The sequence below is a fragment of the Mauremys reevesii genome, linkage group 7 (assembly GCF_016161935.1).
Source record: "Mauremys reevesii isolate NIE-2019 linkage group 7, ASM1616193v1, whole genome shotgun sequence".
NCBI classification, from domain to species: Eukaryota; Metazoa; Chordata; order Testudines; family Geoemydidae; genus Mauremys; species Mauremys reevesii.
In genome coordinates, this window is record NC_052629.1 from 20,383,940 (window position 1) to 20,401,185 (window position 17,246).

Consider the following 17,246-nt stretch of genomic DNA (forward strand, 5'->3'; position numbering starts at 1 on the left):
TCAGCAAGTTCGCGGATGACACTAAGCTGGGAGGAGAGGTAGATATGCTGGAGGGTAGGGTTAGGATGAGAAGCTGGATATGAGTCAGCAGTGTGCCCTTGTTGCCAAGAAGGCTAACGGCATATTAAGTTGCATTAGTAGGAGCATTGCCAGCAGATTGAGGGAAGTGATTATTCCCCTTTAATCAGCACTGGTGAGGCCACATCCGGAGTACTGCATCCAGTTTTGGGCCCCCCACTGCAGAAAAGATGTGGACAAATTGGAGAGAGTCCAGTGGAGGGCAACTAAAATGATTAGGGGGCTGGGGCACATGACTTATGAGGGGAGGCTGAGGGAATTGGGCTTATTTAGTCTGCAGAAGAGAAGAGTGAGTGGGGATTTGATAGCAGCCTTTAGCTGCCTGAAGGGGGGTTCCAAAGAGGATGGAGCTCGGCTCTTCTCAGTGGTGGCAGATAACAGAATAAGGAGCAATGGTCTCAAGTTGCAGTGGGGGAGATCTAGGTTGGCTGTTAGGGAAAAACTATTTCACTAGGAGGGTGGTGAAGCACTGGAATGGGTTCACAGCACCCTACACAGCCTCCTATGCAGCCTCCTCTTGGGTGCAGTGGCCATGAGCCTTCCACCTTTGGGGTAGGTAGCCCCCTCAGTCACTGGGGTCTGCTCCTCAACTTCCTGTTGCCAGTACAGCATACTGGTTCGTCACCACAATAGACATGGGTGGTGGGTGGAGCACTGTCTAATGCCCAAGGTGGCCAGCAGCCAGTCTCCTCCCTTTAAAACAGCCATTCCTCCTTCCTTCTCTGGTGCTGCTGTAGTCCTCTGTAGACAGGTAACATCCTCTGTCCCAGATGTTTACAGATGCATCCTGTTGATGAGGTCCTCATGCTCCTGGATGCTATGCAGATGAAGCATCTCCTCCTGCAGCTCTTTTACCTGCTTCCTAAGGGAAACACCTCTCATACCAGGTGATTCCCTCTGCCTGGGTTTCATCATCAGAGACATGCAGGCCACATTCCCAGCAAGTCAAGACCAGGGCCTGGGTAGACACCTCCACGGTGTGTGTGTCTAAATAGAATGTTTTTAATATATTCAATATATATATTATGTATATGTTTTCATGTATAAAAAGTATGTGTGTGTATTAAATAACTGAAAGAAATTATATTATAGGCAGAGCTGGTAGTGCCACCTATAGTTTAAGTTGCTTGACACTTTTCACTGCAGAAAAGTAGTATGTATGCAGAAAAATAGATTGTAGCATAATGCATATGCACAAGGGGGCCAAATCAAACTTGTTTGGGTAGCATTTATTCTGGCATCTCCTAACTTGACTTTGCAAGTGTAAGAGTGTGTGTGTGTGTGTGTGTGCGCGCGCGCACATGTAAAAATACACTGTTCTTACAATACAATTGGTTCCTTAATGATCTATTATGTGATATTTTTCTCTCTCCTAAATGTGCTATGTCTATACCTATGACAGCAAAATAAGGAGCAGTTTAATTGCTTCTACCATTATAAAATACTCAGTAATAATTTATTCCATTTCTGAAATCCATTTAAATGTCAAATCAGCAGTACCACACAATCATTAAATCATTTTAGATGAATTGTGTTTTATAAAACATATTACAATTTTCTATTACCTTTTTTTAAATGAATAATTTTTTTTTATAATACTGTTTCACTACAGTAATGGTAGATTGTGGCAACGTTTAAAATTGTCAGGCTGCTTTAATCAATAATCACCAGTCATTTCCCTTGATGACTGCTTCTTACTGAGACCCTGACTTTGCCTTCTACTGCTGAGATGTTTTCAACTTGCACTTGGAGTAGAAGGAACTCCCTAAAGTCCAATTTTCATTGTAATCTTTCCTCAGTGGTGTAGAAATAACAGATTGATGGTATTACTTTAGTAGATTGGAAATTTAAATCTCTAAGAGGTAGCCAGAGCCTTCTTATGATTCAGTAGTATGACAAAGAATAACACATCTTAAAGGTTATTGAAATACGTAATTCAAATGTTTTAAGGCTGATGAAACTATGGATGATTGACAGCTTTACAATAAAACCTAAATAATGTTAAGGTTCTAGAAGTATTATATAATCACAGAAAGTTCTGCCTGTAGCAAATTTTATTTTTTTAATGGGAATTATGGCACGTCATACCAGGGTACATAAACTACAGGTAGTTAACAAATTCCTGATTCTGTTACCTGCAAACCCGGGAATTAGGTCACTCCAGGAGTGGTAGACGGTGTCTACTTCTGTATTTGTACTTTCTGTATTCATTTGGGATGGGCTTGCACCTCTGGGGGTTGGGAGAGATTTGTAATGGCACAAATAGGAGTTAGGCACTCAACTTCCATTGAAAGATCAATTCAAATATAACTGCCCGTTGGGCATTTGGAAAACTGCCCCAGTGTCTCAGCGTATTTATCTCTACCTTATCTACCTTATTGTACAATATCTTCCAGGTCAGAATTCACATTTGATGCCCTTTGCATGTTTGGTTGCTCAGCAAGTAGGTCCCAGATGAACACATTATTTTAAAATGAATTGGAATCTCAAAGCCTAGATGATTATCAGGCTGAGGGGAAAGAGGAGAAAAGTAAATACACAAAGTTTCTCTTATAAAGGATTTTAATACATTAGTTAATATTTTGCATATAGACTTCTATTGCTGTATATCCCATTCATATTTAACATGATTATGGCTATTAAGCCTGTAGAAAAAATCTGCTTATGCAAAAATACTTTTTATCTTGGAGGTTACACTGTATTAAAATTCTATTGAAGTTGGCATAGATATTTCGGTGGCATCTTATCCATTTACTTTCTCCATGCACTTCACTTCACTTCACTTCAAAGTACAGCATGTGAGCTTGGCTTATTTGTATAAAAACACAAAGCTATTGTTTTGTTTAGCATAGATGTTTTGGCTGTGTCATTCATCTTCTTAATGTGTCATTTCTTCGCCTTCAAAATTAGTGTGCGTGTGTGTGTGCGCGCGCAACCCTGGCTAAACTCCACTATTCACAGACCAGGTACAGCAAGAGAAAGTTTCCACATTCTGCCTACCAGTGCTCCATAAGCCTTACTAGCATGGACTACTTTTGGGGGTGAGAAGATAGTTCAGTCCACGTGTGTTCAGACGGCCAATAAGATTGCCAGTTGTAATGGTGATATCTCTGATATGGCCATATGTCCACTAGGGATTACTCTGTGGCTGCCAGATGTCATTGAGCACTGTTTTCTCATCACTAGTGATTGAGGTTGGATTTGAACCAGCATCCTGGAGATAAAGGGCTATTTAAAAAATATATAATGACCAATCTCCCTGAGCCATCCATCACCCCCTTAAAGAGTAATTTTTAGAGAATATGCATTCTTTCACAAAATATATATGAACCCTCTTTCATTGCTTGCATTTTATAGGATGTGGAAAAATATATATTACAACTCCTTCCAATTTTTGATGGATCGGGTTAATACTGTCATGGTTTTCTGACAGCCTTAGTACATTTTGTCTTTTTTGGTGAATTTTAAAAAGAAATAACTTCCACATGCTCACTGAACAGACTAATACCTGTTTTCCCTTTGTAAAATGTGATCATAAATGGGGATCTTTTAATTCTTGCTTTCAGTGGGTGTGTGACCTTTCCGTTCTCTCTCTCTCTCCCTCCATATTACAGTCAGAGAGGAAGTTAAACCTAGGTTTGACAGGTAGAATTTTTTTATTTCCCTTGACAGTGCACCTCTTGACCTCTATCTTCTTGCCAATGATTTTTTAAAATCCTAAATGATTTGGGAATAATTGCTCCTCCTTTAGTGATTATTGCCCTTCACCGATAGTAAATCTATGAAATCCCCAGAGGCTGGAGTACATTTTTGTATGCGTATGTCACAAGCTGGCCTGGATAGGCATCAGTGCTCATGTGCAGCTGCACTTTCTGAGCTGACTGTCTTCTTGCATGAAAACTTGCCTATGTAGAATATAATACACCACTAGTGAGCAACCTTCTCAGCTACTCACAAGTGCTCAGAAACCCCTTGGGACCAGGGCCGCCCAGAGGGGGGGCAAGTGGGGCAATTTGCCCCGGGCCCTGCAGGGGCCCCCACGAGAGTTTTTTGGGGGCCCAGGAGTGGGGTCCTTCACTCGCTCCGGGGGCCCCGGAAAACTCTCGCGGGGCCTGGACCCCCGGAGCTTCTTCCTCTCCTGGTCTTCGCTGGCGGCGGCTCCTTCCACTCCGGGGCGGAAGGACCCCCACCCCCGAATTACCGCTGAAGCGGGACCCGCCGCCAAAGCGCAGCCGGGTCTTTGGCGGTAATTCAGCAGCGGGGGGCCCTTCCATTCCGGGACCCGCCGCCGAAGTGCCCCGAAGACCCGGCTGCGCTTTGGTGGCGGGTCCCGCTTCGGCGGTAATTCGGCGGCAGAGGCACCCTGCCGCGGGTCTTTGGGGCACTTCGGCGGCAGGTCCTGGAGCAGAAGGACCTCTCCGCCACCAAATTACGGCTGAAGCGAGGGCCCCCCACCGCTGAAGACCCCAGGCCCCCGGAATCCTCTGGGCGACCCTGCTTGGGACTGCCAACTGATGTGCTGAGACTACCTCCGAGCCCGTTTTCCCTGGCAGCTTGGGACTTCAGTGCCCTGCGTGCTCTGAGCCAGACACACTAGCCTGCTACAAACACAGACCCAGCTCTGAGCAACATCCCCCAAAAGTTGCAGGCTTAACTGAAAACAGCTTAAGAAGTGCTCCTGTCTCCAACACTCAGATACCCAGCTCCCAATGGGGTCCAAACCCCAAATAAATCCGTTTTACCCTGTATAAAGCGTATACAGGATAAACTTATAAATTGTTCACCCTCTGTAACACTGATAGAGAGGTATGCACAACTGTTTGCCCCCCCTAAGGTATTAATACATACTCTGGGTTAATTAATAAGTAAAAAGTGATTTTATTAAATACAAAAAGTAGGATTTAAGTGGCTCCAACTAATAACAGAGAGAACAAAGTGAATTACCAAGCAAAGTAAAATAAAACATGCAAGTCTAAACCTAATACAGTAAGTAAGTGATCATAGATGAAATCTCACCCTCAGAGATGTTCCACTAAGCTTTTTTTACAGACTAGCCTCCTTCTAGTCTATGTCCAGCAATCCCTCACACCCCTGTAGTTACTGTCCTTTGTTCCAGTTTCTTTCAGGTAGCCCTTGGGGATGGAGAGGCTATTTCTTGAGCCAGCTGAAGACAAAAATTGAAGGGTCTCCCAGGGGCTTAAATAGACTTTCTCTTGTGGGTGGAGACCTCCTCCTCTCTCCTATGCAAAATCCAGCTCCAAGATGGAGTTTTGGAGTCACATGGGCAAGTCACATGTCCATGCATGACTCAATTTTTACAGGCAGCAGCCATTGCCCACATGCTATCTTGAATGTCTCCAGGAAGACTTCTTATGTGGATTGGAGTCTTCCAAGATTCCTTGTCAGTTATGTGTTTCTTGACTGGGCACTTAATTTGACATTCCTTTCTCAAGAAGCTGACCAAATGATTTACTAAGGCTACATAAACTCAGACAAGTACACAGCCAATATTCATAACTTCGAATACAAAAATGACACAGGCATACAAATAGGATGAATATATTCAGTAGATCATAACCTTTGCAGAGATATGTTACATGGCATATATAGCATAAAACATATTCCAGTTATGTCATTCATATATATACATTTGTAAGCATATTTCCATAAAGAATTATGGGGTGCAACATCACACCCATATTCATGGTTTCCCTTTTTCAAAGGAAATCCCCTTTTAGGGTTTTAGAGCTGGAGTGAAGACCTGTTTCCTTAAGAATTCATGTCCTCTTAGGGTATGTCTACACTGCTGCAATTAAACACCTGTAGGTGGCCTATGCCAGCTGACTCGGGCAAAGGGGTTGTTTAATTGCAATGTAGAAGTTCAGGCTTGGGCGGGAGTCCAGGCTCTAGGTCCAGGACCCTGTGAGGTGGGAGGGCCCCAGGGCTAGGGCTGCAGCCCAACTCTGAACATCCACACTGCAATTAAACAGTCTCTTAGCCTGAGTCTGTTGGCATGGGCCAGCCATGGGTGTCTAATTGCAGTGTAGACATGCCCTTACAGTCCCCAAAACCAAGGCCACATAGACCCGTGCTCTTGTGGAAGGCAGCTCTGCACTGAGTCTGAGGATGGTCATGCTGGCAATAGAGTCCTGCTGCCATGTAGGAGACAAGAAACTCATACATATTATCTCCCTGAAGCCCCCACTGACTCTCCATGGATTCTGCCCCCTTTCTCTTTCCCATTCAGGGGTCAGGGAGGCACCAATAGCCATGGAGAGATGCCTGAAGGGAGGGAGAGGAGTTTGTTGACGAGGGGGATAATTTAGAAGCTACTGAAGCCGATGCTTGTGGGTGAGAGATGACTGGAGGGAAAGCAAGAGGCTCTACTCCGGCCCCTTTTCCCAATGCCTGTGGAAGTAAGTGTGTGTGTGTGGGGGGGGGGGCGCGAATGGCCCCCATTCGCAGCTGATAGCATTCTGGAGCTCCGGTGCTAGAGCAGGAGCAAGATGGCTCTTTGGCTGCCTTGCTATTTCCCCAGCTGGCACTTCAGTGGGGAATCCCCCTTTGCTTTACATTGAAATATCAAGGGAGGAGCTGCCTCCTTCCTCACTCCAGTTCCCAGTGCTCCTTGATGTCGAGGAAGTGGAGAGGCTGCAGAAAATAGCCACAAAAATGGTGTGAGGGCTGGACAAAATGCCCATACAGTGAGAGACTTAAAAAACTCAATCTGTTTATCTTATCAAAAAGAAGATTGAGCGGTGCCTTAATCACAGTATACAAGTACCTTCATGGGCAGAAAACACTGGGTACTAGAGTGGGTACTCATCAGCCTAGTCAAGAAACGCATCACAAGAGCCAGTCACTGGAAGCTGAAGCCAGACAAATTCAAATTAGAAATCAGGCACGAACTTTTAACTGTCACTTGTAGTAAAAGTGATTAAACCGTTGGAACAAACTACCAAGGGAAAGGGTGGATTCTTCATCTCTTAAAACCGGATGTCTTTCTAGAAGACATGCTTTAGTCAAACATAAGTTACTGGGCTCAATGCAGGAGTAAATTGGTGAAACTTAATGGCGTGGGGTGTACATATAAGAGATTAAGTTAGTTGATCTGATGGCCCCATCCGGCCTTAAACTCTTTGAAACAATGGAGCAGACACGGAATAGCACCATGAATGCTACAAATTGAAAATTTTAATAGATATAAGGTATGGTGATGGAGGGCCAGATCATGTCATCCCTTTTGTCCTTAAATTCTGTGAATCTGTGGAAATGGTTCCTTCCCTCCCCAGCATCAGACCCAACACGCTATGGCAACCAAATTTTCTGTAACTTCAGTTTGGGCGTCTTCATTTGTGCTCTATATAAACAGCAGCAGGGAGGGCTGTGATAACAGCGTGACTGTATAGTGCAGAGGCTCTTAAATTTGGCCCTCATTATGGGTACACTTGATGCCCATGCTGCTATGTGGCTGCATCGTATATTAAAAAGATGTGTTTCAAGGAACAGGCTAGGAAAGAAGAGGTTTTAATATTAGCTAGAAGTGGTAACTGGAATGATGCCTAAAATAGAAAGATTCTGTGTGTTTTATTTTCATAAAGCTGTTGCACACCACCCACACAAACACACAAAAACAAGTCAGAAATCCCCCTAGAATATGGTTACTAGAGAAGCCAGCCCCGATTTGTGGTGTACGTGACTCATTCCCATGACCTCTCTGACAAGGGCCTATTTATCAGCCCAACTCAGATGGAAAAATGCTGGGCTGGCTTTCTATGCATGCTCAGTGGAGTCCCCTTGGTGCTATTCTTGGCAACACCATTGCCATCTAAGGCAATTCTGGTCCAGTTATAAATGTGCCTTTTAACCTACAAAGGCCCATATGTGGAACACAGACCGGTAATGAGGGACACAAGAAAAAACATAGGGCAGAGTGCTTAAAATGTGAGACCAGTTTATATAGTATAAAAATGAATACTGTATGTAACCCCTGTGTAACAAGTCTATATTTCTATTGGGCCAGTGTTAGAATAATTGAGATAGCAAGTTTATGTGGAAGAGAAGTACATTTAGGCAAAAAATGAGTACTCTTCCTAACAATGAGAGAGAGTTGTGAGGTATAATTATTGTGGAAGCCTGGTAGTACTTTAGGTAAGGTTGCAAGTTAAGCAGCTAAGGTAGGAAACTTGCAGCTAAGATAACTTGGTCATGTAACTAGTTAATACATTTTCAAACACAACTGGCTCTGTCTATAGTAGGTGCACAGTCATGTTTGAAAACTGGTAGCTAAAACATGTTGTTTGTCATGTTTTTGAACAAGACACATTTTTCCAGTCTACCCTATAATGCACTTGGTAGCCCTATAATGTAAACTGCCTTTATTTATCTTGGGTGCAATCCAGAATTCACTGAGAGATTTGGGTCATGAGAGAATGCTGAGTCATAATTTGGGGCTGACCTTTTCTGTGATTGCTCGGATATTATTATTTTTCTTTTTGGGGGAACTTTGAGATAAAGCAATCAGCCATTTTTAAATCCAAGGGCGGGGAAGGCAGGGTGACAGCAAAGACTTGAAACGTGTCACTTACGACTCTAGTGCCCAGTTTGGTGTGAAACAAATGGATTTTGATTTAACAATGATATCACCATGTGAAAATTGTGTGTATTGAGCATGCACAATACATATTTTCATTAAGCTTATAGGTGTGCACTTAGACACACATCCTCTAAGCAGAGCACAGAGACTTTTCTCAGTAAATTTTGCTTTATAACCGACATATTCTAGTTTGCTTATATTTCACTTACATAGACAGTAACTGATTATGATGCAATCATTGCTACACACGTATGGAAAATGCTATGTATTTTTGAATAACATGACATTGGACTGCACTACGATGCATGTCTTTCTAAATTTCCATATTTCCCATACTGTGATTTGAGAATAAATGTTCCCAAGTTATATTTTTCATAGATTTGCAAACAGTTTGATCAGACTTTATAGTATAACTTCTAAGGAAATGTTTAAAACTTAATATTATCATAACTGCCATCGCCATAACATAAAAACATGTTTGGTAGGAATGTAAGATTAACTTTATGAATTTCTACATTGTTTTTGTACTGTGCCTAATCATTTTTGACTCTTCTGATTTGATTTCAAATTGTGTTGATGGCTACTGTTCAGCTGTATAGCCAGCAGAGGTGCAGTGTGAATTATATTCAATGTAGGATGACTTTTAATCAATATGATGACAATATTATCTTGTTTAATTTGTCTGATGGCAGTATTAAACATCAAATCAAGCAATTTATTATGTCAAGAAAGATGAAGGATGGCAGAAATAAAATTCACTTGACACCAGTTTTGTCTGTATTTCATTGCTGTGACAGGCCATCATGATTGGAGATGATATTGTGAATGATGTAGGAGGCGCCCAGCAGTGCGGTATGAGAGCTCTACAAGTACGGACAGGGAAGTACAGGTCAGTGCACATTATATACCTTACACTCCACATGACTAATCACGGAAAGAGGGAATATAACGGCAGAGTATGATTTGTTGTATTTACGTTTGTCCTCAGGTACAGATTGCTCAAGTTTTCTTATGACACCTTGATTTAAAAGGGAAGGAGGAATTATGGCATTGCACCCAATGCTGTTTCAGAATAGTGCTGCAAAATGAGCATGCCAGACCTGATTTTCAGGGAGGCCTCTACCAGCTCTCCTCTGGTGGTTGTACAATTTTGCCATCAGCCTGTGCAACCACTTTTTCAGCACAAACCTCTGCCTACACTATTGTTAGATTCTGGCAGGCATTAGAATTTCCACAAGCAAAAAACCCTTTGGACAAAATTGTGTGTGCACAAGTGGAAGCTGGGACCTGGCGATCAGACCCACAGTAATTGATTATTTAAAAAAAAAATTCCTTTATAGCACACAGATTACTGATAAAACTTGCTTGTGTGTGAACAAATGAGTCGTCTGCGGTACACACAACAGCCCTTGTTTCTTTGATAAAGTCTGCCTTATGTTTTATTGCTGTAAGTGAAAATGTTTGATGGGCTGTGTGAATTACTCTACACTTGTTTTTGATATTCTCAAATTGCACCATTGTTACTAAAGACAAGGACCCCCTGTCTGCTTGGCTGAATTCCACCACAACAAGTAATCCAAGGGCAAAATTCAAGGGGCCAATCCTACTAGCTGCTGAGTTCCTTGTGCAAGATGCTGAGAGCCCTCAACTTTCAGTGAGGCCAAGATCACAAAATCCAACGTAATATTATCTCTTTTGTATTTTTTGGCAAGTTTCTGAATATTTCACGTCTACCCCACCCAAGGTGCTATCTGTTGGACGTATGCTCTCTGCAATCACAGGGCACCTCCATATGTGTATCCATATCTCTTGGCGTTTATACCACATGCATCACTGAGACATTTGGAATATGGTGGATATTCTCTCACTGAACACCCTGTTTGCCCACTGGTCGATGAGGGCAGGCTTTTACAAATGGATCACACTCAATTTTATGGACCCTGAGTGTATTTTCTTCTGCTAGGCCCACCTGTGTATCTGGGCTGGGCTCCCTTTCCCTCGCTGGATGATCCAAGAAGTCCTTTCTGTTACATATCCCAAAGGACGCTCGACTTGGAAATGCTGATGCAGTAACATGAGTGATTGTTAGAGGAGGGATCTTGGGAATGATCTTTCTTCCAGAGATAAGTAAGCAGGAGGGACAGATGAGCTAGGACCCCTATGAAGTTAGTTTTCAAGGGAGCATGTCCCTCGGTCTCCACTTGGTTTGGATTAGCAAAGACACAGATACAGACCTTTGAAGCCAAAATAGTACATGCTCTCCCAATCAATCATAGAATCTCAGGGTTGGAAGGGACCTCAGGAGGTCCTCTAGTCCAACCCCCTGCTCAAAGCTCAAAATTCTTATGACAGTTTGTGAGAAATGAGTAATTTTAAGGTATCTGTAGTTAGAAGCAGGTACAGTGTATTTTTATACTCACATTTTTAAACATTAGTAAATAAAATCTCAAAATCAATTATCTATCCATTTCAATAAATCCCTGTATTAAACATTTTTTGTTTTGTACTACCGGGGTTATTGATCCCATTAATTTCCATAGGGGAGTTTTTCAAAGGGACTTGTTCTTAACAGCTCGTCTCTCATTGATATTGATGGCGATCAGCATGCACCACTTTGAAAATCTACATCTTAAAGTCACACAATCAGTTTAGGGGTTTGTTTCCTGACAAGAGAAATAAATTAGGATTGAAAAGTTCTGAGAACTTCAGGAGTGCTCAGCACCCCACAGGAGACCCTGGAATACAGCCCTTTAAACAGCTGAAAATAAGAGTGGGAATGTTGTTTTTTCATGTCAGAAAGATATTTGCTTCTATGAACTACGATCCACATAAATTCCAGCTGCAGGAGAATGATCAATTATTCTGGATAGAAGAGAATTTTCCCCTCTGTCCTTATTTAAATTTTACATTAAAATGTGTGTTTGCTGCTATCCAAAATCATATACCTCTATAGGGGTATGAAAAATAGTGGCATCCCATTGTGAATTGAACCCCTGGTGCTATTCCAATTGCTGTATGTAGCAGCCACCAATAAAATCAAACAATATGTCTTGTATACAAATAGAGATGAGAGACACTGATTTATTAAGAAATACTATTTTAATGTACATGGAAAATAAATAAGAACACAATAGGAATCATCACAAAAAAACAAATATTGAATGAAAATTAATAGGCAAGAAATTCTGAAAAATAAAAGAGCAAAATTATTCTGTGGTTGATTTAAAGACCAATTCCTAATACAGATTAAAAACTAATGGTGTGACATTATGCCTGGATTCCATAATTGCACATAGATATATCTTTTGTACACAGACCCCTGTGTGCTACACTCAAGTATACCTCTGGGTGGCACCATTAGTACATATACTTCAATACTTGATGTGACTAACAGTCTTTCCATGAAAGCTAAGACTAATTTTGCAAAATCAGCATACACCATGAATGCTCCACTAGGATGTTATAGTGCAGATGCTGGGTGTCAGCACAGTCGGCTTTCTGGAAATTTCACCCATGAAAAGTCTGCAACTCACCATACTTGAGTTCATTGTGGGTGTCCGTGTCAAACCCCCTTTATGCCTGTTGTCCAGAAGCAGCTTTCTCCCATTTGAGCCAGGAGGTTGCTGGCTGCCCACAACAAAATGGAGGCAGTCAGGCCCAAAAGCTTGTGTTCTGTGGGATAAAGAGCAAATGGGAGGAATTATGGATGGGAACTGTTCCAGTCGTGTTTCCCAACATACCAATGCATAAATGGGGATTAGCCTGTTCTCACAAGTTACCATATATATATATGGCAGTTTACTCTAGCATGCTGTAAGCTGAGTAGTTCCACTATACCGTGCCCCAAGTCCCACTGTATGCTTACCCCTGAAGCACAGACATTCTGATTTCAGTTACACTGATTTCAGGGCACCTCCACTGATTTCAGTAGGGTCCTTCTGATTTACACTGGAGTACTGCAGATCAGATTCTGCCCTAAGTAATCCAGTTCTGCCTTCAGTAATGTGTGCAGCTCTGTTGAATCCAGAAGGAGTTATGTCATCATGTGTAAATGTAGGCAGGACTGATCCACTGTTACCACTTATCACCTTTATTGAACGTTATAAACTTTTTTTTTTACTTTAGAGGCAACAAATGATCCCAGGGCTTAGTTTATTGAAGAAGCGAAGCTATTTACCCACTGCTGTGATAAACCCTGATATTGGAGCATCCTACATAAAAGTTTAAATAGTGAAAAAATTGAAAACCCCACATCATCATCGTCATGTTCCTATTACGCCTCTGGCGTTTAGGGCAGTGACGAAGCTCCTTCACTCCTGTCTGTTTCTGGCAAGTCTTTCAATGGTTCCCCAGCTGTGCCTCAGTTTTTTCAGCTCCGCTTCCACAGCTCTTCGCCATGTTGTTTTCAGGCAGCCTTGTTTCCACTTGCCTTCAGGTGTCCATCTTATTGCTACTCTGGTGATGGAATCGGTTTCCATCCAAAGCACATGACTGATCCATCTCCAATGCCTCCTGGCAATGAGATGGTGCTCAGATCCTCTTGGCAGCACTGTGTCAATAGATCTTGGTTTGAGATTGTTCTGGGCCAAGAGATATGGACGATTTTTCTGAGGCAGGTTGTATGGAATGAAGACAATTTGGACATGTCATACTTTCTCATTCCCCAGCATTCTGCACTATAAAGTAGTGTTGATAAATCTTGTTTGGTTTTGGTGTTGTATTTTGATGATTTCCAGACTGTATTTAAGCTCCTGAAGGTATTTCTGGCTTTATTGATTTTGTTCTGGATGTCCTGGCTTGTTCCACCATCCTGGCTAATGGTGCTGCCCAAGTATGTGAATGTTTCTACATTGGTGCGAACACGATCCTCTATCCATACTGGTGACGGTGAGGCAGTATTAAATGTCATGATATCTGTCTTATTGCAGTTGATTTTTCAGTCCAATTTGCTGGCTGAATGTGTTGAGTCAAGTTGTTTTTTCTTGTATATGGTGTTGGGTATGTGATAGGAGAGCGACATCATCTGCAAAGTCCAGGTCTTCAAGAGATGAGAAGAGTGTCCATTTAATGCCTCTTGGCATGTCTTCTGTTGTACGTCTCTGTGACGTTGCACTCCATATGCTTTATGGAACTATGCTTATGAATATGATGTAACTTGAATATGCTTTACGCTAAATACCCCTTGTATGGTGTCATTAGAAAGCTTGTAATCTACTAAGTGTGTTCATCCTATTTGTTTGCATGTATTTCTTCTATATCTGGAGTTAGACGAATAAGATATAAACTTGTATCACTGATGTAAACATCTTAAGTGGAGGCCATTAAGGGTGCTCCAGAAACAATCAGTTGTAAATGGTCAAAGTTACTTGAAAGCCTTCCTGTGTATGTGTGGGCCATCACATAGGGAATGGACAGTAGGGATCTTACAGTGACATGTGACCATGTCATCTGATAATGAAATCCATCTTAAATCTGGTACCTTTCCATTTGGAAGGAGGGATGGGAACCCAGAGAGACAAAAGATTCCCGCCTTGTGCCAAAGCTATAAAAGGAGTGGAGCAGGACAAAAGGGGCTGCCAGTTATGAGACAACCTCTGTTTACCACCTTAGATGTCTGCTGGATCTAACAAAGACTGTACCGGGGAAAGGTTTGGGCCCAGACTAGGAAGGAGTCTAGTCTGTGAAAGAAGCTTATTGGAACGTCTTTGAGGGTGAGATATTACCTGTAATCAGTTTCTTCATATATTAGGCTTAGACTTGCGTGTTTTGTTTTATTTTGCTTTGTGACTTACTTTATTCTGGATGTTATTACTTGAAACCACTTAAATTCTACTTTTTAAACTTAATAAAATCACCTTTGTTTATTAATAAACCCAGAGTAAGTGATTAATATCTGGGGGCGCTGTGCTTATCTCTCTATCAGTGATATAGAGGGCGAACAATTTACAAATTTACCCTGTATAAGCGTTATACAGAGTAAAATGGATTTATTTGAGGGTTTGGATCCCATTGGGAGCGGGTGTCTGGGTGCTGGAGACAGGTAACCTGCTGAGCTGTTTTTAGTTAAAGTTTGTGGCTTTGGGGGTGTGGCCCAGACCCTGGGTCTGTGTTGCAGCAGGCTAACGTGTCTGGCTCAACAAGGCAGGATTCTGGAGTCCCAAGCTCCAAACGAGCTCAGAGTTAATTTCAGCACATCAGGTGGCAGCCCCAAGGGGATCTCTGTGACCGAACCTGTCACAACCACATTACCCAGTCGATGGCAATGTTGAAGAGGATTGCAGACATGACACACTGTTGATATACTCCTGTTTTGACTTCAAAACTGAGCTCAATGTGATCAACACTGCATGTATAGTTGAAATAGAAGCTTTTGATGACATTGAATTCCATATGCCCGCAGAATGCGCCATAGGCTTGTCCTGTGAATGCTATCAAAAGCCTTCTCAAAGTCTATGAAAATTATGTAGAGTTGCCATTGCCATTCTAAGCACTGTTCTATTACGTTTCATAGAGTGAAGATCTGCTCTGTGCATCCACGCCCTTTCCGAACACCAGCTTGCTCTTTTCTGAGAATGCTATCAACTGCCTCTGATATACGCTGGACTATGATCTTACACAATACTTTGCTTGGCATAGATATAAGTGTGATACCGCACCAGTTATTACAACCCCACATTGGGGCCAGGAAACTGAGTTTCAAACTGAAATTTCATGTTAGTTGGTCTTTCAAAGGGTGAGGTTTGTGCTTTGGTGCTGAGTTACTATGGCGATGGGTGTCATATCAGAACTTAGATAGAGAAATTGGCTTTGTGAAAGGCATAGAAAAGCAGTAGGTGACTCGAGATCCATGGGGATCTTGGGATAATTGTGGAGGCTGAAGGCATCTGCATGGAGACCTGGTGCTTCCAAGTATTTGCATGGGCTGCTCCCTATTGCATAGCATCACTGCCATTCCAGGAGCTATGCTCCCATGGGGGCCTCAACGGAAGCTGTTCCCAAGGTGAGGTTTAGAGTGAGGAGGGTTACCATGAAAGAATGATGACAAGATCAGCATCCTCTTACTCAAGGGATGGATGTCCTAGTAAGTGCCTCTCTCTTGGTTCTGCCCCTTCTGGATCTTCAAAGCTTAAAGCGCTCAGTGTACCTGTGGTGGGGCTTCCTGAGAACAGGGAGACCCACTGTTTCCTGCACTCCTGCATGTTCCAACTCCAGTCAATCTGATCAGCCTCCTCAGTATTAGAACTGACTCTCAAGCTCCAAATGCTGAACTTCTACCCAGTAACCAAACCAGACGCAGAGCAAGACGCTCTGTAAAACATAACAAATTCCATCTGCAATATTTAGCTGTAATTTCTGTTTTCTCAGGTCTGAGGAGAGTGATGATGGGAAAGGACCAGGGTGATGACTGGGAGGAATTCTTTTGAGTTAATGCCAGTCACTATGTTTTCTAAGGTGTAGGAGGAAGTCTTGATTGGTTGAGTGGTTCCGTTTTATACATGTGCCAAGCGATGCTATGATGGGCCCATTGTTATCAGCTGTGAATCCCAAATGTAAAGTGATGGTCCAACATGGTGGCATCTGGATTTTCACAGCATGGAAGTCAGATGGTGTATTTGTTGAATCTGACCCTCCCTTAAGCAGTTTATATGAGCACCCATGTGAAATTTCCATAGCAGAGTCTTTAAGTTGAATGTGCGTGCAGTGTAATGAGGAACTCATACCCTGTGGAGAAAATGGATATGTGCTAACTCCACTTACAGCTAGTTGGCATCAACATCAAACCAGTATTTCCAAGATAACTATTGATTCTGCAGTGCTGCTTATTATCCTGATTCTTCTTTGTAGTGAGCAAGTTAGAGCAGAGCCAGAAATGTACCCAGAGGCATTTCAAACTCTCTCGCTCTCTCTCTCGCTCTCTCTCTGAATAAAGTCAGAAGCAGCTTTCAGATGTATCAACATGTCAAATGTGCAGGTGATTCTTGGCCGTGTGGAGGAATTACTGAGTAGCTTTTTGTTTACAGTGATGGCTTTTAAATAGTGGACTCTGGCTGAAATAGCCCAAACTACAGTGATATTCGCTGTCCTTAAGCTTTTATTATGTATGAAATGTTGTAAACGTTTAACTGTTTGGCAGAGGTTTGAGTGAGAATTTCTGTGCAGGAATTTTGCACAGCCGTGGAATGAAATGTTCACACAAGCTACATTGAAATGGCATCAGTGGGGAAGGAGACTGATGTAGTCCACGAAGACCTAGCTCATTGTATCATTCAGCTAGGAGTCCTTAAGGTTCCCTTTGGCATTCATCCTTGTACCCACCAGCAGACTGCTGACAGATGACTGCAGTATCATTTCCCAAATACAGTATAGAACTACTCTGTGCAATACACTGGAAACAAAGTAAGCATGGTGTGCAGTGTTACTCTTGCACTGCAGCTGATTTAGCCTTTGTGAGCTAGAGTGCAATGCTGGCCATGGAGCTTCAGTCTTGCAGTAACTGGTGGTATCACCATTAATGGAGGTCCTGGAGCATTTACATTATCGAGCACCATTTTCAGGGGTTCAGGATCGGGCA

The 17,246-nt window shown here is 42.4% G+C and overlaps 1 protein-coding gene across 5 annotated transcripts in view; it reads left to right on the plus strand.

The window, feature by feature from the left end:
- The window catches only part of LOC120408967 (phospholysine phosphohistidine inorganic pyrophosphate phosphatase), a 170,138-nt gene that overhangs the window by 46,238 nt on the left and 106,654 nt on the right, over nt 1-17,246 (plus strand). For 3 of the 5 annotated variants that reach the window (XM_039546183.1, XM_039546184.1, XM_039546187.1), the window contains exon 6: nt 9,472-9,563. In XM_039546183.1, the coding sequence (XP_039402117.1) occupies nt 9,472-9,563 (92 nt within the window). Of the gene's footprint in view, nt 1-848; nt 1,036-9,471; nt 9,564-10,203; nt 10,265-17,246 lie in introns of those variants that run through there. The other 2 variants (XM_039546185.1, XM_039546188.1) reach the window with 2 other exon arrangements.